Here is a 27072-nt window from a genome sequence, read left to right as displayed (position 1 = left end):
AATTAGAGAATCAATAGGGGTGAAACGTACATGTATAACTTCAAGAAAAGCAAGATATATATCTGTAACAAACAATATAAATTGACAGCCAACTGTTAAAATGAGCAGATTATGTACTTGTGGTTAAGGTTTAAAATGACTCACCCTGGAACAGTGGTATCTCACTGATCTTTTATGGGAATGATATCCCCTATGTGCTTTATAAATACTGCGTCTAAAAATATCCAGCATTACGATGTACTTTAAAAGGTACTGGCATAGAAGTTTTTAAATTTAAGAAAATGACTTAGTTCATAAGGGCTAACTGGCTTCATTTCCCAGCCCCTAACACTGCTCTGTAACCATGACCACATTTATTAGGAAATGTTTAGTAAAAGTTATCTCTAATTCAACTCTTTTTTTTAAGCTTTTTTAAAAATTAATTTTATTTTTATTTACTTTTGGCTGCGTTGGGTCTTCGTTGCTGCGCGCGGGCTTTCTCTAGTTGCGGTGAGCGGGGGCTACTCTTCGTTGCGGTGCGCAGGCTTCTTATTGCGGTGGCTTCTCTTGTTGCGGAGCACAGGCTCTAGGTGCATGGGCTTCAGTAGTTGCAGCACCCGGGCTCAGTAGCTGTGGCGTGCAGGCTCAGTAGTTGTGGCGCACGGGTTTAGTTTCTCCGTGGCATGTGGGATCTTCCCGGACCAGGGCTCAAACCTGTGTCCCCTGCAGTGGCAGGCAGATTCTTAACCACTGTGTCACCAGGGATGCCCTAATTCAACTCTTTGCACATCAGTTTTTCTTGGTAATCTTCATCAAAATTTATAAATACCTGTAAAAGAGAACTTAAGACCCAAGTCAAAGAACTTTGTATTTTACTTGGTTTCTGGCCAAGATACCTCCTTTTGAGCTATTTCGGGTGCTATTTCTGGCTTTTCGAACCTTTGGCATGACAGCTTGTCCTGCCTCAGAGCTTCAGGAAAAAAACTATTCCCTCAAATAAGTTTGTTATTGAGCTCAATAGAAGTTTTATGTATGCCACATATTTGTTTAGGGGAGGTCACTTGTTTGGTTCACTGAACCCTGTTCTGGTAAATTTAGATTTGAACGAGTACTGTGGGAACCTTGACCGTACATTTACAAAATCAACGTGTCCTGGTAGGCTTCTGATTAAGATAAGGTTAGCTTTTGCTTTAAGGCATCTTCTTCTCCTACCATTTGTGCAGTGGTAGGTAATATATGAAGTGAAAAAAATTTAAAAGCCATAGTTGGGCTTGAAAACAAGATGAACATTTCTGTGGACCAGAAATGGGGAGTTGGGGGGAGGGGGAGTGCAGGACGTGGTGAGCAGTGTGTGGGGCTCACACGCTGGTCAGTGGACTTTCAAACTCCTGTTGGAATAACAGGAATTAAAATTCTCCTCACCAGGTCAGGGCTCAGAGCCAGATTTGAAATCAGGGTCCTGCCAAAACACACCTGGAGAGAGACAGACACATACTCACTTATATTTGAAAGGAAAATGAAAAAGAGAACCATTTGGACTGCAGCAGGGGACTACAGCTTATATGTATGTAGCCATGGACCTAATGCATAGAACCTAGGGAAGAAGTGAGAAGTATGGTTGAGCAAGGGGAGCATCACAGCCTTGAAGCCAGGACCTGAACCATGCTGCCTGGTGATGAAATTAGCAATAATTGCATTCATATCACTCAATGTAGGAGCTTCAAACTACCAATATAAGATCTAGCCGTAGACTAGAGGCCCTGAGACCCTGCTGCCTGAGCGGAAACAGCCATAAAACCACTTGACAGAGAACAGTCAGTTGAGAAGGAGAGAGAAATAGAATGGAGAACACTCAAACACGAAATATAGCAGAAAACACACCCTATCCCTTTCAAAACGTCTCCAAACCAAAATCCAAAACACACGCAGACTTGAGATAGCCCCCGCAAACTGGCCATCAGATGATGAATTAAGCCTAGACGAAAATAAAATAAAACAGTCCAACAAAGATTGTAAGTACGCTCAAAGACATAAATAAGGAAATACCATTTATGAAAGACATAAATAAGGAAATAACATTTATTAAAATAAATTAAAAAACAGAAATTGATGAAGTACAGATGGATCTGGAAAAGACATCTTTGGAAATTAAAAACTATCATCATTGAAGCTACTGAACTCAATAGACAGGGTAAATTCTAGGCTGGACCCGGTCAGGGAAGATAAGGAGTTGAAAAGATGATGCTGAGGACTTTACACAGCACTAAGAAAAACAGATAAATATCAAATAAGCAATTAAAGAAAGATGGGGAATTGACCACAAGACTCTAACATACACCTAGTACAAGTTTCAGAAGAGAGAATGGAGGAAATGGCAGAGAAGCAACATTTGAAGCGATAAGAGCCGAGAATCTTCCAAAACTGAAGAATGATGTGGGTCTTTAAGGAAATGGTCTCCCGAGAGAAATTTCAAACATCTGGGAAGGCAAGAAAGGCCTATGTAGAGCAATTGGTATTCTTTACAGCTCAGCTTTGGGAAGCCCTGGCTGATTCAAATGAGCTTTTTCTGTTTTTCAGTGGAAAGCATAAAAAACAGAAGTGCGGTAGCTTGTATGTATTTAAACCATGGTTTCTGAACAAGGGCACTTAGAAATAACTCAGTAAAGGAGAGCTCTGTGGGAAACTAGACCCAGAGAAAGACGTCTCTGGAAAAGGTGGTCTCCTGTCAGTAACTTTGTGAAAAGTAAGCGGGAGGATAGTAATCGTTTGTTGTACTGTCCTGAAGTCCATGTCTAAAAACAATGTTTTCAAAAAGAGCATCGTGGATGACCCACTCTGGTAGAAAGAAAAGTCTTGAATAGGATTCTACATAAAAAGGTGTTACCAACTGGGACATTTCAATGAAGGTGGATTTCTTTTAGTGAACACTTCAAGGGGAAAAAAATAGAAGATAATTCCTATCAAATGAAACCTTGTGAACATTGGATGCTGCTTCAGGTTCACGGAAACATTTCGATGACTGTCAGTTAAGCGGCCAGAAATTGGATTTAATTAATGTGAACAACTCCTTATGGTGGTTCACACCCAGAGGACCTATGTGTACAATCGGGCTGAGGGTAAACTTATTTTGATGAATTTCTTCTTATTACTGCTTTGTCAAAGCAGATGGCTATGAAACAAACTGCACATACAACTCTCCTTGAAGACTGACAGCAGATAGGATTTCAATCAATACAGATAGGATACTATATTCCTGTAAATGAAAAAGATCATAGATTGATTTTCCTGTATGACTTTAAACAAATTCCTAGAAAACTTGTAACGTTAGGTCCAGGGTAGAGCTTTAAACAAAAGACAAGCCAAAAACAAAAATAGATTGGATTGAAATAAAATCATCTTCGGTGCAGAGATCCAGCATTTTGAAACTAGGCATTTCGGAAGACGTGCCATCCCCGAGGGACGATGGGAAAACTCTTCTGCCTGCCCGCCACTTGCCTCTCACGTCTTTTCTCATAGACAGACATCTCCCACATTTGTGGATAGGACATTCTCTAACCCGATGAAACAGCAGCTGTGAACCACAGAAATCCGTCATCTTATTTTGGTATTCATCGTAACTGGAAGAAAGGTATAGAGTTCTGCTCATTTGCTGGGTATCAAATAACAGGTGTCCTCCGTTGGAACTGTATTCTCAGCAATTCTAAAGCAAGAAGGAAATCTGTACCCCTATGTGTATTTATTAAAAAGCATAAAAAGAAAAATGATTTAAGCGTTCAACCTAAAAGCTAGAGGAAAAACACAGGAAGTTACAGAACTTTGTTTTTGTTGTTTTTTGTTGTTTTTTGTTTGTTTGGTTTTTGCGGTACGTGGGCCTCTCACTGTTGTGGCCTCTCCCGTTGCGGGGCACAGGCTCTGGACGCGCAGGCTCAGCGGCCATGGCTCACGGGCCCAGCCGCTCCGCGGCATGTGGGATCTTCCCGGACCGGGGCATGAACCCGCGTCCCCTGCATCGGCAGGTGGACCCTCAACCACTGCGCCACCAGGGAAGCCCTGTTTTTTTAAAATTTATTTAATTTTGGCTGTGTTGGGTCTTCGTTGCTGCGCACGGGCTTTCTCTAGTTGCAGCAAGCAGGGGCTACTGTTCGTTGCAGTGTGCAGGCTTCTCATTGCGGTGGCTTCTCTTGTTGCAGAGCACAGGCTCTAGGCAGGCAGGCTTCAGTAGTCGTGGCACGTGGGCTCAGTAGTTGTGGCGCATGGGCTTAGTTGCTCCGCGGCATGTGGGATCTTCCCGGACCAGGGCTCGAACCCGTGCCCCCTGCATTGGCAGGCAGACTCCTAACCGCTGCACCACCAGGGAAGTCCCAGGACATTGTTAATGGACATAAAAGGAGACTAGAATAACTGAAGAGCTTCACCATATTCCTGGATATGAAGACTCAATAACACGGAGTCAGCTCTTCCCATTTTAATCTATACAGTCAGTGTAAGTGAAACCCGGAATTTCAACAAGGATTTTCCTGAAATATGAAATCTTGCCACTAAAATCATAGGGATGATCAGAGAGGTCTGAAGAGCCAAGAAAATTTTTAAGGCAAAACAAAGTGGGAGCGAGATGGCCTAGCAGACAATGTATTTAAAGCCATAGTGTGGAATTGCACAGGGACAGACAGATTAACCAACAGCAGAGACTAGAGAGCTCAGAAGCACACTTGTGTATTTATGGATGTTTGATGTATTATATAAATGCCATAGAAATCAGTGGACAAAAGGTGGACTACACAATGAATGGGGCTGGCTTAATAAGTTATCTATGTGGGGATAGTAAAATTAGATTTTATGTTCACACCAAACATAAAAGATTCTGCGTAAAGTCCTAACTGTGAAAAACAAAATTTTGAACTTTAAAATGTAGGTGTAAGGAAGATTTTCTTAAAACATAAAAAAAAAGGAAACGTGGAGGAGTGTTTTGAAATTAAAAACTGTTGTACAATAAGATGCCAAGAATAAAGTTAAAGGTCAGCTATGCTAAGATATGTGTAGGAGATAATATCTGCTGTGCATATAACTGGCAAAGGATAAGCATCTCGAACATATCCAGAACGTGAATAAGACAAAGACAACCCAGTAGGGAAATGGGTAAGGAAACATGAAAAGCCAACTAACATAGAACAAGTTCAGCCTCGGGGAATTCCCTGGCGGTCCAGTGGTTAGGGCTCTGTGCTTTCACTGCCAAGGACGTGGGTTCGATCCCTGGTCAGGGAACTAAGATCCCACAAGCCACGCGGTACGGCCAAAACAGAAAAAGTTCAGCCTCACCAGTAGTCAGAGATGTGCCCATTAAAATATACCCATCAACCAAAACTTAAATGTTTGGTAACACCAAGTATTTGATGAAGATGTGACCAAATGGAAAATCTCACTCACTACTGGTGGGAGAGTAAAGAGGTATAAAATCTCTTAGGAGAGCTGTTTGGTGATCTGTAGCAATGTTGAAGATGTTGCTAGAACCCAGCAATTTTACATCTACATATATTCTGTAAAGAATCTCTTAAACAGGTATCCAAGGAGACAGGTAGACAGAAGTTCATTGCGTCACTCTTTGTAATAGTGACAAGTTGGAAACAAACCTAAATGTTCATTGACAGGAGAATGTTGTTGGCATATTCAAGCAGCAGAATAATACCTTACAGCCGTTAAAATCATGAACTATTATGTATCAACATGGATAAATCTCCAAAACGGTGTTGAAGGCAAAAAGCAACTCTTAGAATGGTATGTACATGCTTCAACAGAGTTCTTAAACATAAAGTTTAAGAACATGCAAAATAATGCTATTAGATTGAATCACGTGAAATGGCCATTTATGTAGGGTCGAAAAAGCCGAATCTCAGCAAGCCAGTATTTGTGGATGCATTCGTGGTAATGATGGTCGTGGAACTCAGGATGGCATTATCTCCTTGGGGGCATTGGTGAGCGGGGAACTGATATCATAGTAAGGAGAATCTGTGGGGAAGCTTCAGCTGTAACTATCATATTTTATTTCTTCAAAGAAATTTGAAGAAAATATGGCAAATGTTAAATGTATTAAAGCGCTGTGGTGGGTACGTGGGTACACTCTTACTGTGTTCTTGCACGTTGCTGCTGAAAATATTTGATGATTTTTTTTTTAAGCAAAGCGAAGTGTTGACAGAGGTATAAGAATTGTAATCTCATGACAGTATTAGGAAATATTTACAAAATGATTAACTCCTTTGCTGCTTAATTATGTAAACATAGCACTCATAAGGCTTTTGACTATAGAAGATTGAAAAGCATCTCCCCCTCACATAGTCCGGGCAGACGCTTCAAATTTTATTTTGTTTTTTTAGCATCACTAAAATCGTCGTCATAAAAACCATTCATTAAGTGCCTCCCTTTTGCTTGCTATTGTGTTTGGTGGTGGTCAGATGTATCTCTCTGCCATTGTGTAAGAAATCTGGCGATGATAGTCAATTTTCCTTTTTTTTTTCTTTTCCACTTCTTTGATGCCGAACAGGAATCTGCAAGCAGAATATGATCGTCTCAAGCAGCAGCATGAACATAAAGGCCTATCCCCACTGCCGTCCCCTCCTGAAATGATGCCCACCTCTCCCCAGAGTCCCCGGGATGCTGAGCTCATTGCTGAGGCCAAGCTACTGCGTCAACACAAAGGCCGCCTGGAAGCCAGGATGCAAATCCTGGAAGACCACAATAAACAGCTGGAATCACAGTTACATAGGCTAAGGCAGCTGCTGGAGCAAGTGAGAGCCACCTCTCTGTAACATGGGATATTTACAAAACATCATTTTCCCCTCTTCAAACTAAACACTAGAACTCCGAGTCCTTTTCAGAACTGTAATAAGCATTGATTTGTTAATTACTTAGTATGTGCCTAGCAAAGTGCTAGATATCAAGGGATATAAGAAGAGGAGGAACAACTAGCATGTCGTTTTATAGTTGTTCCAGATTGTTTCCTACAAAAATGTCTTTTATTTGACTGATTTAAAATTCATCTTGGGAAAAAAAATACAGAAAGGTCTCCACTAGTTACCTCAAAGTGAAAATTTTACCTCTTGAAATGGAACTCTTTTTTTTTTTTTTTTTTGCGGCATGCGGGCCTCTCACGGCTGTGGCCTCTCCCATTGCCGAGCACAGGCTCCAGATGCGCAGGCCCAGCGGCCATGGCTCACGGGCCCAGCCGCTCCGCGGCATGTGGGTTCTTCCCGGATCGGGGCACGAACCCGTGTCCCCTGCATCGGCAGGCAGACTCTCAACCACTGTGCCACCAGGGAAGCCCAGAACTCTTTTTTTTTTTTTTTCCAATTAGTCTTATTTTCTGGTATACCTTTGGGTTTTTTTCTTTTGATAATCCCTAAAACATAATTTTTTTAAGTCTCCATTGAAAATATAGCAGGATATTGCATTGTGGGAGGCCCTACCTGCACACAGTCCTGGCTTTCTGGGAATTTAAAAATTTGAGATACGTTCTCTCCATCTTGTTCTTTAATACTTCACAAAAATAAGAATTCTCCACTACATTTTTGTGGTCTCATATGGTTTCACCATTCTCACATGACCTTCTAAATCTTTCAGTTATTTAGGCTAATCATTTTCTATATCGTATCCCACCGTAGCTGTAATGTATTTCAAACTTAGAAGGGGGGGTACAATTCAGGTACACAGACAGTATCCATGGATCTTATCAACAGTGAAATTTCCCAAATGTAACCATCTTTGGGAGGTTTCTAAGTAGGAAAAGTCGTAATTTCTGAGTTTTGAGTGTCTGTAATAGGTATATATTTGTTTGTGTGTTTATTATGAAAAATAATTCTCTTTTCTTTTGAATGCCTCAGCCCCAGGCAGAGGCCAAGGTGAATGGTACAACGGCGTCCTCTCCTTCTACGTCTCTTCAGAGGTCAGACAGCAGCCAGCCGATGCTGCTCCGGGTGGTGGGCAGTCAAACTTCGGAATCCATGGGTAAGTGTCTGTCTCAGCTGCTCCTGGATTTTGTTCTCTCCTAAGGTCTGGAAATGGTGAACTGTTTGCTCAGAGGTTCAAATCATCCGCTAAATTATCTAATATCGGTTCCGGACAAGGGATTGTCATAAATGCCTTTGGGGTACGAAGATGAAAGACATAGTCCTAGCCCGCAAAGGACTGGCTATTCAGTTAGAACAAGGCAACGTGGTACTGAAGTTTCATTCATTTCGGAGATCAGAGAAGGCTTTTCGACGAATTGATATTTGTGAAGGGTTTTGAAGGATGGAGTAGGAACTGAGCATATGTTGAAGAAGGTATAGCATAACTGAAGATGTAGAGATGAGGGCCTTGGGCCAAGGGCAGGAAGGAGCCACTGGTCCAGTTAGATAGGGTCCAAGCAGGAGGTGGGGTCGGGGAGGAAGGAAGGCTGCAGAGGAAGGTTGGGGGTCACATTATAGTGACATGAATATTGGGCAGAGGTGTGTGGTCGGTGTCAGGGAGCCGCTGAAAATCATTTAGCAGGTGAGAAATAGCTAAAACGATGTACTCCGGCAGTTTTATCATCTGCCCCAAAGTAAAAATAAAACTTTTGCAGGTTGAAAGACTCGTTAGGAGGCAATCACAAAGGCCAAGTTATGGGACTTATTTGAAAATAGAGTACCCAAGGCCAGGGGACTGACTGGAAAATGTAAGGAAAGGCAATGAGGGGAGAGGATTTGGTTGGAAGAAGATAATGATCCTTTTGAATGTGGAAACACTGTGTTTGTTTTAGGAGGGGGTAAAAGGACAGGCCGGAGAGATCTGAGGGTGAACTCCACAGAATTGATAGCTGCAAGGCGTGAGATGAGAAATACATAAGAAAGGTGCTTGGATACAGCGCCTCGGGGAAGACCTCCCTTTGGGTGATGGGGTAGTGAAGGAGTGGGGAGTAGTGTTGGAAAGGTTACCGAAGAGGGATTACTGAATAATAGCCTCCAAGACCAAAAAACGAAGCAGGCAACTCCTTAAAGTACAATTAGGAAGTTTATTGTGCGCGGCAGCAGGTGGACGGTGATCCCCTGCCACCGAAAGGGGTACAGGGGGACTTAAAGGGGCCAAAGCATGTATGCACGGATGGAAACTGGGGCTTTCTCCTCCCCTCTGGGCGGGGGCGGGTGGGGTGGTCTCAGGACCATTAACCATCTGCGCCAGCAACGGGCATTCTTCCAGTTTTTGTATCAGATGAAGGTAAGGATAAAAAGCTGACAGGGAACTTGTCTGGCTTGGGCACAGTCCGTCACACAGAAAGGGGAGGGAGTAGGCAGGCCTGTGTGCCCAGGATGGAGCTGACAGAATGGAGTCAGTGTGGCTCAGCCACACAGGCAGGCCTAGGTTTCAGGAAGAAGATGAGTGCAAGAGGTCAAAATGCTGAAAAGGGCTCAATCGAATGAAAATAAATTACAGCTCAGTGGATCACCGGAAGCGCAGTAGCTGAAAATGCTTCCTCAGACGTGGCTGAGAGAAGGCAAGTTGGAGAGGTCTGTCTTTTCACGGAAACAAAAGGTCAGGTAATCTTGAAAATGAGTGTGGCTTGAGGAGAGAAAGGGTCTTTAGACCCTAATGGAACATTAGCAAGTAACACTGAGGGCGGAGATGAGATGTGTGTAGACCAAATGGTCAGCCAGGTCTGGTGGTGTTCTTCAGTAGTCTTCTCTGCCTGGGACGGGTTCCAAGAAAACTGGAGTTCAGGAGGCAAATAAAAGGTCAGAACAAGTAAAGCATTTTGCAGGGGTAATGAAGCCATTGTTAAAAGGACCATGACAGGTGGTTGCCGGCCATCTGCTTACTGGTTTTTCTTGTTGTGCTAGGCTAGACAATAGGGGGTTTTATGAAGGCCACCAATACTTGCTCTGTCCCCCTCCTCTCGTGACTCTTCTCCTCTCGTGAGGCCCAGCGTGCGCTATGCTTGCTTTTTCCTGGGTCCTAAACTGGGTTTACTTGACCCTCTTACCTCACAGAAAGGAAGAGACCTGGGACTCCTTGAGTCACACTGAAAGCTCTGTCGCCTGGTCCCATGGTGTGTCGAAGAATTCATTTTATACTTAGGATCTTCCGTGAGAGTACTATAGAGAGGTGAGGTCCCTAATCCGACTGGATGGGACAAAAAGGAAAGGTATGAGTGCATTTTATGGTGGAGGATGGATGGGGACCATGGTCAGGAAAATTCCCCAAAGTAAAACACTTTGCAGTGACGCCTATGTCTAAGAGGTAGCCTCCCAGTGAGGGGCAGCTGATTATACATGGAGATCATGGAGGGGCCAGGGTTGCTGGGAAAGGAGAAAGATTCCTCAAGAAGTTGACGAGGGTGCATGAGGGCACTGAGATTAGAGAAATCAAAGCTTGTAGAAAAGCCAGCTTGCATTTCTTTTCTGAAGGAAGAGGAAATGTTTGTTTGGAGTTGTTTTCCCAGCTTTACCACACCTCAGTGATTTAGGGCATCAGATTCTCTTTCTCCACATGAGATCTGAGTCGAGCTAATGGCCTGTTGGGACTGTAAGTGATAGCGCAGCATATATATGACTGACAGAATATTATATGCCTTTGTAAAGTCTGTGAATTCCAAAAATAACTAACTGAGTTCTAGTACCTCTGTTGTTAACGCCTACTGCAGGATTTTGCCTTTTTTTGAAGTAAGCAAAGCCTGTGAGACGAAGTCACATACTTGAGTGGTGAGATTCAGAGCCCTCGGTGCTTAGAAACATTAATTATTTAGGCCTGTCAACACTGGCAAAGAGGCAGCGTGCCTATGAAAGCACCCAAATTAAAGTCCACGTCAGGCCGTGGAGCTGAGAGGATCGTGGCAGAACTGAATGCAAGCACAGAAGTGCTTGCTTTCTCCAGTGGCCGAGTTAGGCTAAGAGATGACTTGCCACTGTAAAATGGATAGGCTCTGTTGTTAATAAGTTTGTTTTCTGGATGAAAAGAGTGAATTCAAAGGTGACTTTTTTTTCTTCACCATAAAGAAGAAAAAAAAAGACCATCTTCTTGCAGGATGCACACAGGTGTTGAAATAAATGCAGTGTGTATCCTCGTGCTTTGAAGCGCTGGGATGTGATAGGGCTGGGATTTGCTGAACCATTTTCTGGTAGAGAGTTGCATTCTTTTAATATATAACCCCAAGACTTTTTAAAGAGAAATATGGGTGAAGTCATACTGGGTGATCTAATGAGTTGGAGTGTTTCCTCAAACCATGAAATACCACTGGTAAGTCTCTGGGTACCATATGTGCGTTCTGTACGTCTTTTAAAATGGGACGATGTCCTAATGAAGCTCACATTCTGTTTGTTAGAAGTGAACAAAGTCTATCTTCCCAACAGCTTATCTCTGACTCCCTTAACTTCTTCTACCCAATCTATCATTCTTTTATATTTTACTTGTTCGCTTAAACAATGTTTAAAGGTTCCTTAGCTTCTTATTTAGAACAATTTCAAACTTAGGGCAGAACTGCAGTTAACTCAACATTTTGCCACATTCGCTTTATTTATTGACAGTAACATCTATTTACAAACAAACATCTTTATATATCCTGCATAGATACTCATGTATATTTTATGTGCCTGTATAGTTTTAATGATTACGTTGCATACTTAGTAACACTTCAACCTAATCACACTCAGGAAGTAAACAGCAATACAGTCCTATTATCTAATTTAAATTGCAATATCCCCCATTCTGCCAATAATATTCTTTCTAGCTTTTTGGGTTTTTCACTCAGGAGCCAGTGAAAGGTCATGCTTTGCATCTAGTTGCCTTCTCTCTCTCTTTTTTTTTTTTTTTTAACTCTCCTAAGGAGTCCAGAACACTTCCCTAGCCTCTTCAGATTTTTTCATGACACTGACATTTCAGAAGAGGTCAGGCCAGTTGTTTTGTAAAATGTTTCTCACTTTGCATTGCCTGCTTGTTTACTCATGATTGGATTCAGGCTAAGTATGTATGCCACCTGACCGCATAGGTGAGGTTGTGTCCCCTCAGTGCATCGCTTCAAGGTTTTTCTCAAGATTGTCAGCCTAGACCTATCTCCTGAGTGAGTGAGTGAGTGAGTATTTTCTGGATAAAACCAAAAAAGCCCCACAACAATCTAAAATTTGCGATCAACCTCCAGAATTTCTAAACTGTACAAAGGCAGTCATTTTCCACACTTTTTTCCCCCTTTACCTAGATTATGATAAGTTTGGACATATGTATACCCCGTGATACCATCCTCACAGCCAAGGTACTAAACATATTCATTACCTCTAAAACCACCCCTTTACTCACCTTCCTTCTTGAGCCAAGCCCCACCAACACCTCTCCAGTCATCAAGGTCAGTCTGTTTTGCTTTGCATAAACAAACAGGACTTGTAGCCCTCATGGTGGAACAGACAATATGAATACTCCCCTAACTGGTTTCTCTGTCTTTAGGCTCTCGTTCCTCCCTGACATTCAGATTGTATATTAATTATTCTTCTCCCTTTTTTATGGGTCGTGTTTGCCTCAAGTCCATACTCCTTAGCATGGTGTTCAAATTCAAAGGTAGACTCACCTTCCTCTAGCGCCCAGTTTTTCACTGTCTTCAAACATGATCCCCCGCCTCCATTTGCAGCCCGCAGTGCTCGTGCACACATACCATGCCGTTTCACTAATCCACGCTGTCAGCCATCTCCGACCCTGTGCGCGATGTCTTCTTAACCTGAAATGTACCATCGTTTCCTCTCGTCTTTTTGGGTTAATTTATTCTGTCTTCGTTATTACACTTTGTTTCTTCTCCCTAGAGCTTAACTTCCTTAAAGGCAAGGCCTAAGTCTTGCTCACTTTCTTCCCCATTTGAGCAATTTAGCCTGAGGTTCTGAATCAAGATGACAACACAGGAAGATCCTGAATTCCCCCCCCCCCCACGCACAGATCCCTCTCAAAGAAATTCAAGAACTAGCTGAGTGACTCCTATATGTTGGACAAACAAACAGAAAAAAAAGCCCCCATCAAAACGGGTAGGAGATGTAGAAAACAAACTTATGGTTACCAGGGGAGAAAATAATCGGAAGACATACACACTACTATATATAAAATATAGATAACTAATAAGGACCTACTGTATAGCACAGGGAACTCTACTCGATACTCTAAAATGACCTATCTGCTGGGAAAAGAGCTAAAAAAGAACGGATACATGTATATCTATAACTGATTCACTTTGCTGTACACCTAACACAACATCGTAAGTCAACTAGATGCCAATAAAAATTAATTTAAAAGAAACAGGTAGGAGATCCTGAGACAGTCTTGCTGTAAACCCCATCCCTGGCATGATGGCACACAACCGGGAAAGAACTCTCAACTAGTAGCTTCTCCCTGAGGAGTAAAGTTTTGGGCTCCACAAACAAACACCTAACTAACTTTGCAGTCAGTGGGCCTTGCATCCGTGAGAGAGATCCACAAGGCTATGGAACTAAGAGACAGTACTTAAAGGGCTCACATGGACTCAACAAGGCTAACCCCGCCTCCCCCACCCCCCAACCCCTGCTGCCAAGTGCACAGCTTAGAGGCAGCAGACTGGAATGCATCCAGTCTTTCCATGAAACAGTCCTCTTTGTTTGTTTATAACTTACAAGCCTCAGCCTGAAGAGGCAGGCTTCTTACTCATTTAACACACATATACAGGGGCTGACTTAAGTACTCTCTAGAGATCGTGCAGGCCAGGCCAGCCAGTGCCGTCTTCCCACTCTGCTGCCTCACTCCAGGTCATTGGTATCTCCCATAAAGGAGCTTGTGCACACATCTGGTGGCCAGCACGGTTTATGTCACAGGTTCAATGGAATGGTAGCATACCAAAAGAAGAGTTTTTAAATAGCTAGCATCTCCCCAGAGCTCAGTGCAGAGGGGGCATACAGAAACGTTTACATCTCCCACTTTTTCCCTGAAAGAGGTCTATTTACATCCTTTAAAAGCTATTGCCGGGGCGGGGGGTCAGCCTTCCAATCATCTTGCATCATCTAAGTGCTGACTGAAATCCTCCCCACTGGAACACTGACAGGTCTGGGCAAACCCTCAACTAACTCCTCAGCGCCACTAAAAACAAAGAAGCCTCTTTGGACAATCAAAAAAGTTTGAGAGATGACCAAGAGGTAGGGCAGGGTTGAAAAACAAGGCTCACCTCCTACATGAGATCACGCCTTCAAGATGGCAGAGGTTACTGTTATAGCCAATGCATAGAAACCAACACAAAGGTCAAGGCAAATGAAAAAACAAATACATTCCAAAGAACAGAACAAGGTGAAACCTCAAAAAAGACGGTAAAGAAATTGACATAAGTATTTTGCAAATAGAGAATTCAAAATAACAGCCCTAAAGATGCTCATCAAGGTCAGGAAAACAATGCATTAAAGTGAGCATTCCAAGGAAGAGAGAGAGAATTATAAGAAAAGTACCAAATAGAAATCACAAAGCTAAGGATACAATAACTGAACCGATAAATACAATAGAAGGGTTCAACAGCAGACTAGATGAATTGGAAGAAAGGATGAGCAAACCCAAAAAACAGGGCAGTGGAATTCATCCATCATAGGATGAAAAAGAAAAATGAAAGAAGACAAACTTATGGTTGCCAAAGGGGAGAAGTGGGGGGGGGGGTTATTAGTTTGGGATTAGCAGATGCACGCTACTATATATAACATAGATAACCAGCAAGGACTTACTGTATAGCACAGGGAACGCTACTCAATATCTTGTAATAACCTATCATGGAAGAGATGTAAAAAAATTTTATATATATATATATACACACACACACACAAACACATATATATATATATCTGAATCACTTTGCTATACATCTGAAACCCAACATTGTAAAAATCAACAATATTTCAATAAAAATTTTTAAAAGAATGATTGATAGAGAAGATAGCTTAAGGAACTTAGTGGACACCATCAAGCAGACAGATATTCCTAATATAGGGTCCTAGAAGGAAAAGAGAGAGAGAAAGCAGAAAAACTTTCTTAACCTGAGGGAGGAAACATACTTCTAGATCCAGGAAGCCTGGACAGTTCCCACACCAAGACACATTATAATTAAACTGTCACAAGTGAAAGACAATGAGAGAATCTTAAAAGCAGCAAGAGGAAAACAACTTGTTACACACAAGGGAATCCCCATAGATCCATCAGCAGATTTTTCAGCAGAAACTTTGCGGGCCAGAAGGGAGTTTCATGATATATTCAAAGTATTTAAAGGGAAAAAAAACCTGCCAACCAGAAGACTCTATCCAGAAAAGTTGTCATTCAGAATTGGAGAGAGAAAGAGTTTTCCAGACAAGCAAAAGCTGAAGGAATGAAACACCACTACAGCAGCCTTACAAGAAATGTAAAACGGACTTCTTCTTTAAACTCAAACAAAAGGGTGCTAGCTAATTAGTAACAGGAAAACATGAAAGCATAAGCCTCACAAGTAAAGGTAATTATATAATTAAATTCAAAATAATCAGATCTTGTGATAGTGATGGGCTGACTGCTTATACATTCAGTATGAAGGTTAAAAAGCAAAAGTAATAAAAATAACTATAACCAAAGTAATTTGTTAATAGACACACAGATAAAAATATGTAAACCGTGGCATCAAAAACATAAAACAGAGGGAGGAGAGTAAAAATGTAGAGCTTTAGAATGTGTTCGAAGTTAGGTATTATCCACTTAAAATAGATGGTTATAAATATGTTTTATCTGAGCCTCATGGTAACCACAAAGCAAAAACCTATACACAAACAACAGAAAGGAAGCTAAGCATTACACTACAATCATCAAATCACAAAGGAACAGAGCAAGAGGAAGAAAGGCACAGAGGAACTACAGAACAGCCAGCAAACAATTTTTTAACTGGCAGTAAGTACACACCTATCAAAAATTACTTTAAGTGGACTAAATTTTCCAATCATAATATATGGAGCAGCTGAATGGATTAAAAACAAGACCTACAGTCTCCCATGGCAATAGAAATAAAAACAAATAAACAAATGGGACCTAATCAAACTTACAAGCTTTTGCACAGCAAAGGAAACCATAAACAAAATGAAAAGACAACCTACAGAATGGGAGAAAATATTTGCAAATAATGCAACCAACGAGGGCTTAATTTCCAAAATATACAAACAGCTCATACAACTCAACAAAAAAACAACCCAACTGAAAAATGGGCAGAAGATTGGGGTTGACACATACACACTACTATATGTAAAATAGATAACTAATAAGGACCTACTGTATATAGCACAGGGAACTCAACTCAGTACTCTGTAATGGCCTATATGGGAAAAGAATCTAAAAAAAGAGTGGATATATGTACATGTATAACTGACTCACTTTGCTGTACAGTAGAAACTAACACAACATTATAGACCAACTATACCCCAGTAAAAAAAAAATGGACAAAAGACCTAAATAGACATTTCTCCAAAGAAGTACAAATGGCCAAGAGGCACATGAAAAGATGCTCAACATCGCTAATTATTAGAGAATGCAAATCAAAACTACAATGAGATACTGCCTCACACACCAGTCAGAATTGGCCATCATTAAAAACTCTACAAATAACAAATGCTGGAGAAGACATGGAGAAAAGGGAACCGGCTTACAGTGTTGGTGGGAATGTAAAGTGGTGCAGCCACTATGGAGAACAGTACAGAGGTTCCTCAGAAAACTAAAAATAGAACAAGATCCAGCAGTCCCACTCCTGGGCATATATCCGTGCAAAACTCATCTAAAAAGGTACATGCACCCCTGTGTTCATAGCAGCACTATTCACAATAGCCAAGACATGGAAACAACCTAAATGCCCATCAACAGAGGAATGGATAAAGAAGATATGGTACATATATACAATGGAATACTACTCGGCCATAAAAAAGAACGAAATAGTGCCATTTGCAGCAACATGGGTGCAACTAGAGATTATCATACTAAGTGAAGTCAGAAAGAGAAAGACAAATACCATATGATATCACTCAAATGTGGAATCTAAAATACAACACAAAGGAACCTATCTGAGAAACACAAACAGATTCACGGACATAGGGAACAGACTTGTGGTTGCCAAGGGGGAGGAGGTTGGTGGAGGAATGGAGTGGGAGGTTGGGGTTAGCAGATGTAAGCTATTATACATGGAATAGATAAACAACAAGGTCCTACTGTATAGCACAGAGAACTATATTCAATATCCTATGATAAACCATAATGGAAAAGAATATTAAATATATATATGTATAACTGAATCACTTTGCTGTACAGCAGAAATTAACACAACATTGTAAATCAACTATACTTAAAACAAAAGGAAAGGAAAGACAAATGCAACATATGACCCTAGGTTCCGGGGTGGGGGTGGAATATATACATATGCACATATATGGTAATAGTTATAAAAGACATTATGAATTATTAAGGCAATTGGTGAAATTTAAATATAGGCTACAAATTTAGATGATAATATAGTGCAATGTGGTTCCATAAGACAGGGTTCAAGGACATAATGATGAAGTACTTAGAAAAAAAGGGTCACGGACCTGAACCTTACATTGAAAATGGGTCAGCAATAATAACAACAACAATAACAAATCTATGTATTTAGAAAGAGAAACAAAGCAAATATGGCAACATTAACACTTGGTGAATCAAGGTAAAGGGTATATTAGGAGTCTATTTTACTATTGGAATTTTTCTGTAACTTTGAAATTAAAATTTAATGAAAATCCTTTCCAACAAAAACAACAACAGAAACAAGACCTAGCCCTATGTGGCCTATAAAAAAGTCACTTCAGATGTAAAGATGTAAAGAAACCTGGGGTAGCTACACTTATATCAAACAAAAGACTTTGAAACAACGACTAAAATAAGACCCAAAGAAGGGCATTACAACAATGATAAAGAGGTCATTCCAGTAAGAGGCTATAACATTTGTAAGTATTTATTCACCCAACATAGGGGCACCTAAACATATAAAGCAAATATTAAGAGACCTAAAAGGAAAAATAGATAGCAATAGAATAATAGTAGGGGATTTAACCATATCTCACGTACATCAATGGATAGCTTATCCAGACAGAAAATCAATAAGGAAGCATGGGACCATATATTATGTCAGATGAACTTAACATACATACAGAACACTCCATCCAAACACAACAGAGTACATTCTTAAGTGTACATGGAACATTCTCTAGGATGGAATATTCTCTAGGATAGATCATATATTGGGCCACAAAACAAGTCTCAGTAAATTTAAGAAGATTGAAATCATATCGAGCATCTTTTCTGACCACAGTGTTATGAAACCAAAAATCAATTTCAAGAAGAAAACTGGAAAATTGACAAATATGGGAATATTTAATAACATACCAGTGTGTTACTGTACACACTACAAATGGATTGATGAAGAAATCAAAGGAGAAATCAAAAACTACCTTGAGACAAATGAAAATGGAAATACAACATAACAAAAGTTACAGGATGCAGCAAAGCAGTTCTGAGAGGGAAGTTCATACAGATAAATGCCTGCATCGAGAAACAAAAAGGTCTCAAACAACCAACCTAACTTTACACCTCAAGGAACTAGAAAAAGAACAAAGTCCAAAGTTAATGGAAGGAAAGAAAGATCAGTGCAGACATAAATGAAATAGAGATGAAAAAGATAATGGAAAAGATCAATGAAACGAAGTGCTTTTTTTTCTTTTTGAAAAGATAAACAAAATAGACCTTTAGACAAACTCGCCAAGAGAAAAAGAGAGAGGACTCAAAATCAGAAATGTATGAAGAGATGAGTACAACTTATGCCATAGAAATACAAGGGATCATAAGACTACTGAAAACAGTTATATGCCAACAAATTAGATAATCTGGAAGAAATGGATAAATTCCTAGAAACATACAACCTGCCAAGACTGAATCATGAAGAAACAAACTCTGAACAGGCCAACAATGAGAAAGGAGATTGAATCTATAATCAAAAGTCCCCCCCCGCCCCCCCAAAAAAGCCCAGAATCAGATGGTTTCTCTGGCAAATTCTACCAAACATTTAAAAAAGAACACGAATCCTTCTCAAACATTTACAAAAAACTGAAGAGGAAATCACACCCCCAAAATTATTTTACGAGGCCAGCATTACACTTTGATACCAAAGCCAGATGAGGACACTACAACAAAACTATAGACCAACATCTAATGAATACAGATGCAAAAATTCTCAACAAAATATTAGCAAACCAAATTCGACAGTACATTAAAAGAATCATACACCATGACCAAGTGGGATTTATCCCTGGGTTGCATGGGTGGTTCAACATATACAACTGAATAAATATACCACATTAATAGAATGAAAGAAAAATCATATGATCATCCCAATAGATGAAGAAAAAGCATTTGGCAAAATTCAACATCCATTCATGATAAAAACTCTCAACAGAGTGGGCATAGAGGGAACATATGTCAACATGATGAAGGCCATGTATGACGAGCCCACAGCTAACATCATATTCAGTGGTGAAAAGCTGAAAGCTTTTCCGCTAAGATCAGAAGACCAGGGTGCCTACTCTTGCAGCTTTTGTTCAGTATAGTGCTGAAAGTCCTAGCCAGCATAACTGGGTGAGAAAAAGAATAAAAGGCCCACAAATCAGAAAGAAAGTAGTAAATTTATCTCTATTTGCAAATGACATGATAACATACATAGAAAACCTGGAAGACTCTACCAAAAAACTGTTAGAACTCAATGAATTTAGTGAAGTTGCAGGATAAAAACTCAATATACAAAAATCTGTTGCATTTTTACACACTAATAACAAACTACAACAAAGAGAAATTAAGAAAATAATTCCACTTACGATTGCATCAAAAAGAATAAAATACCTAGGAATACATTTAAGGCGGTGAAAGACCTGTACACTAAAAACTATAAGTAAGACAGTGATGAAAGAAATTGAAGAAGATGCAAACAAATGGAAAGATATTTCATGCTCATTGACTGGAAGAATTAATATTGTTAAAATGTCCATACTACCCCCAAGCAATCTACAGATTAAGTGCAATCCCAATCAAAATTCCAATGGCATTTTTCACAGAAATAGAACAAAAAATCCTAAAATTTGTATGGAACCACAAAAAAAAAAAAAAGACCCCGAAGAGCCAAAGCAATCTTGAGAAAGAAGAGCAAAGCAGGAGGACTCATGCTCCCTGATTTCATACTGTATTACAAAGCCATAGTAGTCAAAATGGTATGGCACTGGCATAAAAACAGACACATAGATCAACAGAACAGAACAGAGGGCCTATAAATAAACCCTCACACATATGGTCAATTAATTTACAACAAACAAGCTAAAAACATACAATACGAAAAGAATAGTCTCTTCAGTAAATGGTGTTGGGAAAACTGCACAGCCACATACAAAAGAATGAAATGGGACCACTATCTTACACCATACATGAAAATCAATTCAAAATGGATTAAAGACTTGAATGTAAGACCTGAAACCATGAAACTCCTAGAAGAAAACATAGGGGGTAAGCTCCCTGATATCAGTCTTGGTGATGACTTTTTGAGTTCACACCGAAAGCAAAGGCAACAAAAGCAAAAATAATCTGACTACATCAAATAAAAAGCTTCTGTACAGCAAACAAAACCATCAAGAAATGAAAAGACAGAATGGGAGAAAATATTTGCAAATCATATATCTTATATGGAGATAATATTCAGAATGTATAAAGAACTCATACAACTCAAGAGAAAAAACAACCTGATTAAAAAATGAGAAGATCAATTAGACATTTTACCAAAGATATACCACTGGCCAACAGGTACATGAAAAGGTGCTGGACATCACACTAATCATCAGGGAAATGCAAATCAAAACCACAATGAGATATCACCTCACATCTGTTTGAATGCCTGTTATCAAAGAGACAAGACATAACAAGTGTTGGTGAGAACGTGAAGAAAAGGGGGGAACCCTTGTGCAGTTTTAGTGCGAATGAAAAATGGTGCAGAGAACAGACTGGTGGTTGCCAGAGGTAGGGGCTGGGCAAAATGAGCAAAGGTGGTCAAAAAGTACAAAATGCCAGTTATAAGATAAATAAGTCCTGCATGGGATATAACGTACAGCATGGAGACTACAGTTAACAATACTGTACTGTATGTTTAAAAGTTGCATGGCAGCATGGATGGACCTAGAGATTATCGTACTAAGTGGAGTAAGTCAGACAGAGAAAGACAAATATATGATATCCCTGATATGTGGAATCTAAAAATATGATACAGATGAACTTATTTACAAAACAGAAGTAGAATCACAGACATAGAAAACAAATTTATGGTTACCAAAGGAGAAGGGGGCGGGGTAAATTAGGAGTATGGGATTAACAGATATAAAATAGATAAACAACAAGGCCCTACTGTATAGCATAGGAAAGTATATGCAATATCTTGTAATTACCTATAATGGAAAAGAATGTGAAAAAGAATACATATATATATATATATCTGAATCACTTTGCTGTACACCTGAAACTAACACAACATTGTAAATCAGCTAAACTTCAACTAAAAAAAAGTTGCTAAGAGATTATTAAATCTTTTATTCTTCTGATGAGAACTTGTATAAGATTTGTAACTATGGTGATGAATGTTAACTTACTGTGGTAATCAATTCGCAGTATATACTTATTTCAAATAATTATGTTGTACACCTAAAGTTAATACGTTCCATGTCAATTATATCTCAATAAAAATTTTACAAACGAATAATAGCTACTAATTTCAATATCTTTCATCACTATTCAGCACTAACCAACTAGTAATCAACATCATCACTGTATACCGTTAATATAGTAAAGAACTTAAACACAGCATTTTTATGTAAAATTGAAACCATCTACCCCAAGTCATAATTTCACAAAGTCACTGAAGGTAAATATCAGGCACTGGATAGATCTTTTTTTTCTTAAGGAAAACTAGAGAAAGGCAGGAATGACAAAGTAGTCACACATCAAGTTGGAAATTGGTTAAAAACAAAATATATGATTTAGATAAGCAATCCAAAGAAAAATAGGGTGGGCATATTTGCTCATACACAGCCCCTTTTTAAGACAAAATAGTGTTCTAATACACAGCTTCCTTTTGTATAAAGAGAAAATAGTTTGCTTGGGTGTAAACAAAATCATAGGTGTAAGGATTCTAGTGTCTCAGCTTACATCAATTCTGGCTAAGGTCACTTTTCAAGCAAGTTAAACCATTATCATCATTTGAATTGAGGAAAGGGAAGTGAGTTAGATATCATCCCGTCTAGAAAGCCTAAAACCATGGTGAATTTCAGAAGAATTAAAGAATATCTTGCCTATAGCAAACCATTTCACTTCTTTGATCTCAGATTAAATTGAGTCATCTCCTTTTTCCTTCAGTTCAGCAGTGTCTATCATATTATGCTATATCAGAGTGCTATTTTAACTTTGACTATGTCTTCCCTTATTTTGAAACATTCATTTTTTTTAATGTTTCAGTCATTTCTTTGGACCAACTTCAGACAAACCATGAAAACTAGGGCCAATAATCCAAAAAGGATTTTTATGCATATCTGTGGGGATCACCTCAGAATAGAATCAAATTGAAGTGTTAATGCTAAAGAATCGCCATTACCTAAGTTAGAAATCCCTGAACCACTAGCAGTGCTATTTGAGCAGGCAATGGATCAGTGAAGTAGGGATGAGGGCTGGCCAAGTTCCCAGTGTACACAGTTGGGACTCAATACATATTTTCTTGAGGTTTTTTGTGTGTGGGAGGAGGCTTGTGGTCACCAGTATTGTTAGAGCCAACATTTTGGGGCCGCCTATAATGTTACAGCCACATAGCAGCATATGATTAGATAACCCATAAATATTGGTATCTTGCTAGTTCGATGCCTTAAAACAGAGTATATCAATCAGCTATTGCTTTGTAACAAAATAATCGGAAAATTCTCAAGTTACATATTTTTCATTCAGGCCGTCTTGTTGGTTGATTGGAGTTGTGCTGGAGCTCAACTAGGCTGGACTCCAAGTTGTGGGTTGGGGTCAAGTCTGTTCCACATGTCTCTCATCCCCCTTGGGTCAGAAGACCACTGGACCATGTACTTCTTATGGCACATAAGCACAAGAAAGCAAGCCCAACCACTTAAGCACATTACAAGGCTCTGCTTATGTCATATCTAACACTCCATTGGCCAAAGCAGGTTACGTGACCATGTCTAAATTCCTGAGCCAGAGAAGCACGTTCCCCCCAACACTCGGTCACTTTACTTTGTACGTACTGGCCTTCCTCTTGCTCTTCTGTGAGCAAGCCAATCACACTCTCCTCTCAGAGTCTGCATTTCCTATTCCCTCTGTCTCATGCACTCTTCCTTCAAGTATCTACGTGGCTCCCAGCCTCAAGTCCCTAACATTTTGGCTCATCTGCCCCTTATTAACGAGGGCTCTTAGACTCCCCTTTCTGAAGAGTCTTCCTCACTGCCCCTCCCTAACCCTCTTTTCTGAGGCCTGAGTGCCTCCATAAGGATGTGAATTCCGCGGAGCCAGCTTTTTGGTTGTGTACTGCTATAATCCCAGTACTCAGAACATTGCCTGGCACACAGTTGGCTTTTGATAAGTACTTGAATTATAAATAAATCTGTTTTGAAATTTTTACGGCTTTTTTTTTAACATTTAAAATCTGGCTCAGTATTGAATAGTCTGGTGGCATTACTTTAATTTCAGGTGTCATTTAGCGGTTTTCACTTTTCCAGTATAATCTGACACAGAAAATATTAGGCCTTAAGCATTTTTCAGTGGTTGATTCACTCCTTACTCACGCATACATGTGATAATTCTGATTTCCACTTTTAAAGGAGATTAGTTAAACCCAAAGGAGTTTTAACTGTGAAAATCTTGAGAAAAGAAGAAAAGATTGTATTTTACTTGTTTATTTTCTACCTACGATGTAATAGGCCCCCAAAAACTGTTTGAATGGATACATGAAACTGCCATGAAAGTTTCCAGTAAAACAAAGAAGCCAAGTTTACATTTGTACTTGGACACTTGCATTTGAGACTCACAGCTGATAGTTATGACTGGTTGACATCATTAGGTTTATACCTTTTTTTGATCCTTGAAGTAATTCAGGGAGAAGAATGTCAGTCACTTCACTGAACTGTACCTAAACCTTAAGACAGTACAGTTGAGTTCCTAGAGCTCCAGTATGAGCTAATTAAAACTGTCAGAAATATTAACATCATTGCTCATGAGTGTCTCTTTTGGTTCCAATTTATTCTATAAGGCATACTATCACTAAAGTGGACTTGACACCATTAAAAATGCCTCGTGTTCCCCAATTCGGCAAACTTTTGCATTGGTAACGGAACAGAAATGTAATCAACCCTGCAGCTGTCAGCATCCTGTTCCTTCTGGCAACATTTCATTCACTCCATCCTTTCCAGATGATGGTAGTTTAAAACCACGGGCAAGGGGCTTCCCTGGTGGCGCAGTGGTTAAGAATCCGCCTGCCAATTCAGGGGACACGGGTTCGAGCCCTGGTCTGGGAAGTTACCGCATGCCGGGGAGCAACTAAGCCCGTGTGCCACAACTACGAGCCTGCGCTCTAGAGCCCGCGTGCCACAACTACTGAAGCCCACGCACCTAGAGCGCGTGCTCGCAACAAGAGAAGGCACCGCGATGAGAAGCCCACGCACCACAGTGAAGAGTAGCCCCTGCTCGCTGCAACTAGAGAAAGCCCGCACACAGCAACGAAGACCCAGCGCAGCCAAAAATAAATAAATAAAATTAAATAAATAAAATAAATAAAATTTAAAAACCCACAGGCAAAAAGAAACTAAAGATGCTGAATTTCATTTTTTCATTTCTAAAGGCATAAATATCAGCAAGTCGTATGTGCATGTGGATGGACAGATAGATAATCTAACTTCCTTTTCACCTTATAACCTGAATAGCAATCACTTCCTGTCCTTAGTACTTCAAAGAGGGTTCCTATGGTATGTTACCAGGAGACTCACAGAATCAGAGGGGTTCTGTCTACCCCAGGTCCTTAGCCCTCCTTTCTAATAATGGTATACAGCCTCACATCCACCTAGGATAGGATTTTGTCTAAATGGTGAGCACTGCCAAGGATTCTTTTAGCTTGTGCTTTAAGAAAGAAGGATGAACACTTGGTAATAAATGCGAGATTATAATCAGAGATGAAAATCCAAGTGGCATAGACCAAAGGAAACGACAGGCAGGCATATTTAAGTCATTACATCACTGGCTCCCCAGTCATTTTCAAGTCACATGTGAACCAGAGGTTGTCAACCCCTTAAGCGTGTATATTTTTGTTGATCTGCCGAAGCAAGGTCTTGTTTTAAATGGAAGTGACAATGTGCTCAACAAACAGAGCTTGAAAAGAAGTTATTTTCACTGTTGGAAGATTGAATGTTATGAAAAATTAGTTTCAAAGGACCTTCAAAGTTCAAAACAATTTTGTTTGCACTTAAGAAATTTCTCCCTTACTGCAAATGCTGTTTGAGGTGTATTTCTTTGACACATGAGTAAACAGTTGAGACACAGATCAACAAAATCTACAAGGAGACTCCCATCCCCAGAAGAAAACCATCCGTCCCTAAACTCCCTTCCTTCCAAATCATCCTTCTCTCCTCACATAAACAAATGCTCAAAAATTTTGTTAAAAAGTTTCCCTTTGTAAGCCTCTAAAAACATAATTATGAAGAAGTAACCCCACGGAACAAATAGGAGAGGAACATAACTTCCCGGTATGTCCATATACACAGTCCTTAGAATATCTATATTTCATTTCCTATGTAGGGCACATACAACTTTTATTTCTCCCTATTACAGTGGACTTTAAAGGTACTTGAGTTTTCTCTGTATGTCTTGTTAAATGTCACAGTAAAGAATGGAAAAAATACCTCAGTGTCTCCACTCCTAACCTTCCTAAAGTGAATGCAGAATGTCACGTGCTTCTCTTGTGTTGAAGAGACACGCTGCAAATGTGCTATAATCATCTTTCATTACAAAGAAAAACATTTCACGTTTGTTAATGGGGCATAAGAAACTTCGGGCAACTTTAACTTCTAAGCAGATACACAGTTTTCTTTTCCAAAGATAATGACGTAGATAAATCCCTGCATGAGATTCTTTTTCCCGTGAAGGAACTGTTCCCTAATTATTAAGCTTGAGGGGTTATTTTTATTTATGTTGATGGAGTGAAAATGAATTAATAATGGATTTTTAAATGGCGTCATGAACCTTTTCTCTGGTATCTGTATTTTCTCAAGTGTAATTTGCCGTTGTTTGTGTTTGCTTTCATTAAGGCGAGGAAGATCTTCTCAGTCCTCCCCAGGACACAAGCACAGGGTTAGAAGAAGTGATGGAGCAACTCAACAACTCCTTCCCTAGTTCGAGAGGTAAGCGCCAGTACCCAGAAGTCACTCAAACTTCCTGGAAGTAGGCCACTCGTTTCCATACCCAACTAGCATGTGTAGTTTCCATGTTTACGTAAACAGGTGCTGACAGAATGCCAGTTTGGGGTCACTGGGAGAAGATTTTGTCTTCGAGTGTGAATTTCTGGTTTGGAGTATTTCCAATTCAAATACCTGTGTAATCAAGGTGTTTCTAGAAATAAGAATAGTAACTTACGTTTATAAAGTATCGATATCTTCCTTGCTTGGCACATTAGTCTGAAGAGTTAATTATGAGATACCTTTTACTTAAGAGCAGTTGTTAAGTGACTTTTACAGACGAGGAAATTAATGCCCTGATGGTGCCTTTGCCAGGGACGTACCGCTGCTACGTGATACAGCACGGTCTGCGATAGGCCTAGCGTACAGTGGTGGTGGGAACTCGGGCTTGCAATCTCATGCCTTTTATGTATATTTGAAAACTGTGTCTTACCCCATCACTTACACATAAGTACAATTAAATCTCTATGTACTAGTTCGTTACTCTTTTCACTTGCATAGATAGAATACAATTTTCACAAAGAAAGACACTAATATTATTTCATTTAAATGTTAATATATC

At 39.9% G+C, this 27072-nt stretch overlaps 1 protein-coding gene across 5 annotated transcripts in view; it reads left to right on the top strand.

Annotated features, from left to right (window-relative positions):
* Positions 1-27072, top strand: part of DMD (dystrophin) — a 2251544-nt gene that overhangs the window by 2208324 nt on the left and 16148 nt on the right. For all 5 annotated transcript variants that reach the window (XM_049704774.1, XM_004281026.3, XM_004281027.3 and 2 more), the window contains 3 exons: positions 6515-6758; positions 7851-7974; positions 26364-26456. In XM_049704774.1, the coding sequence (XP_049560731.1) occupies positions 6515-6758; positions 7851-7974; positions 26364-26456 (461 nt within the window). The remainder of the gene's footprint in view (positions 1-6514; positions 6759-7850; positions 7975-26363; positions 26457-27072) is intronic.

The sequence above is a fragment of the Orcinus orca genome, chromosome X, assembly GCF_937001465.1.
Source record: "Orcinus orca chromosome X, mOrcOrc1.1, whole genome shotgun sequence".
Lineage (NCBI taxonomy): Eukaryota > Metazoa > Chordata > Mammalia > Artiodactyla > Delphinidae > Orcinus > Orcinus orca.
This window is presented reverse-complemented; position numbering and strand designations above follow the sequence as displayed.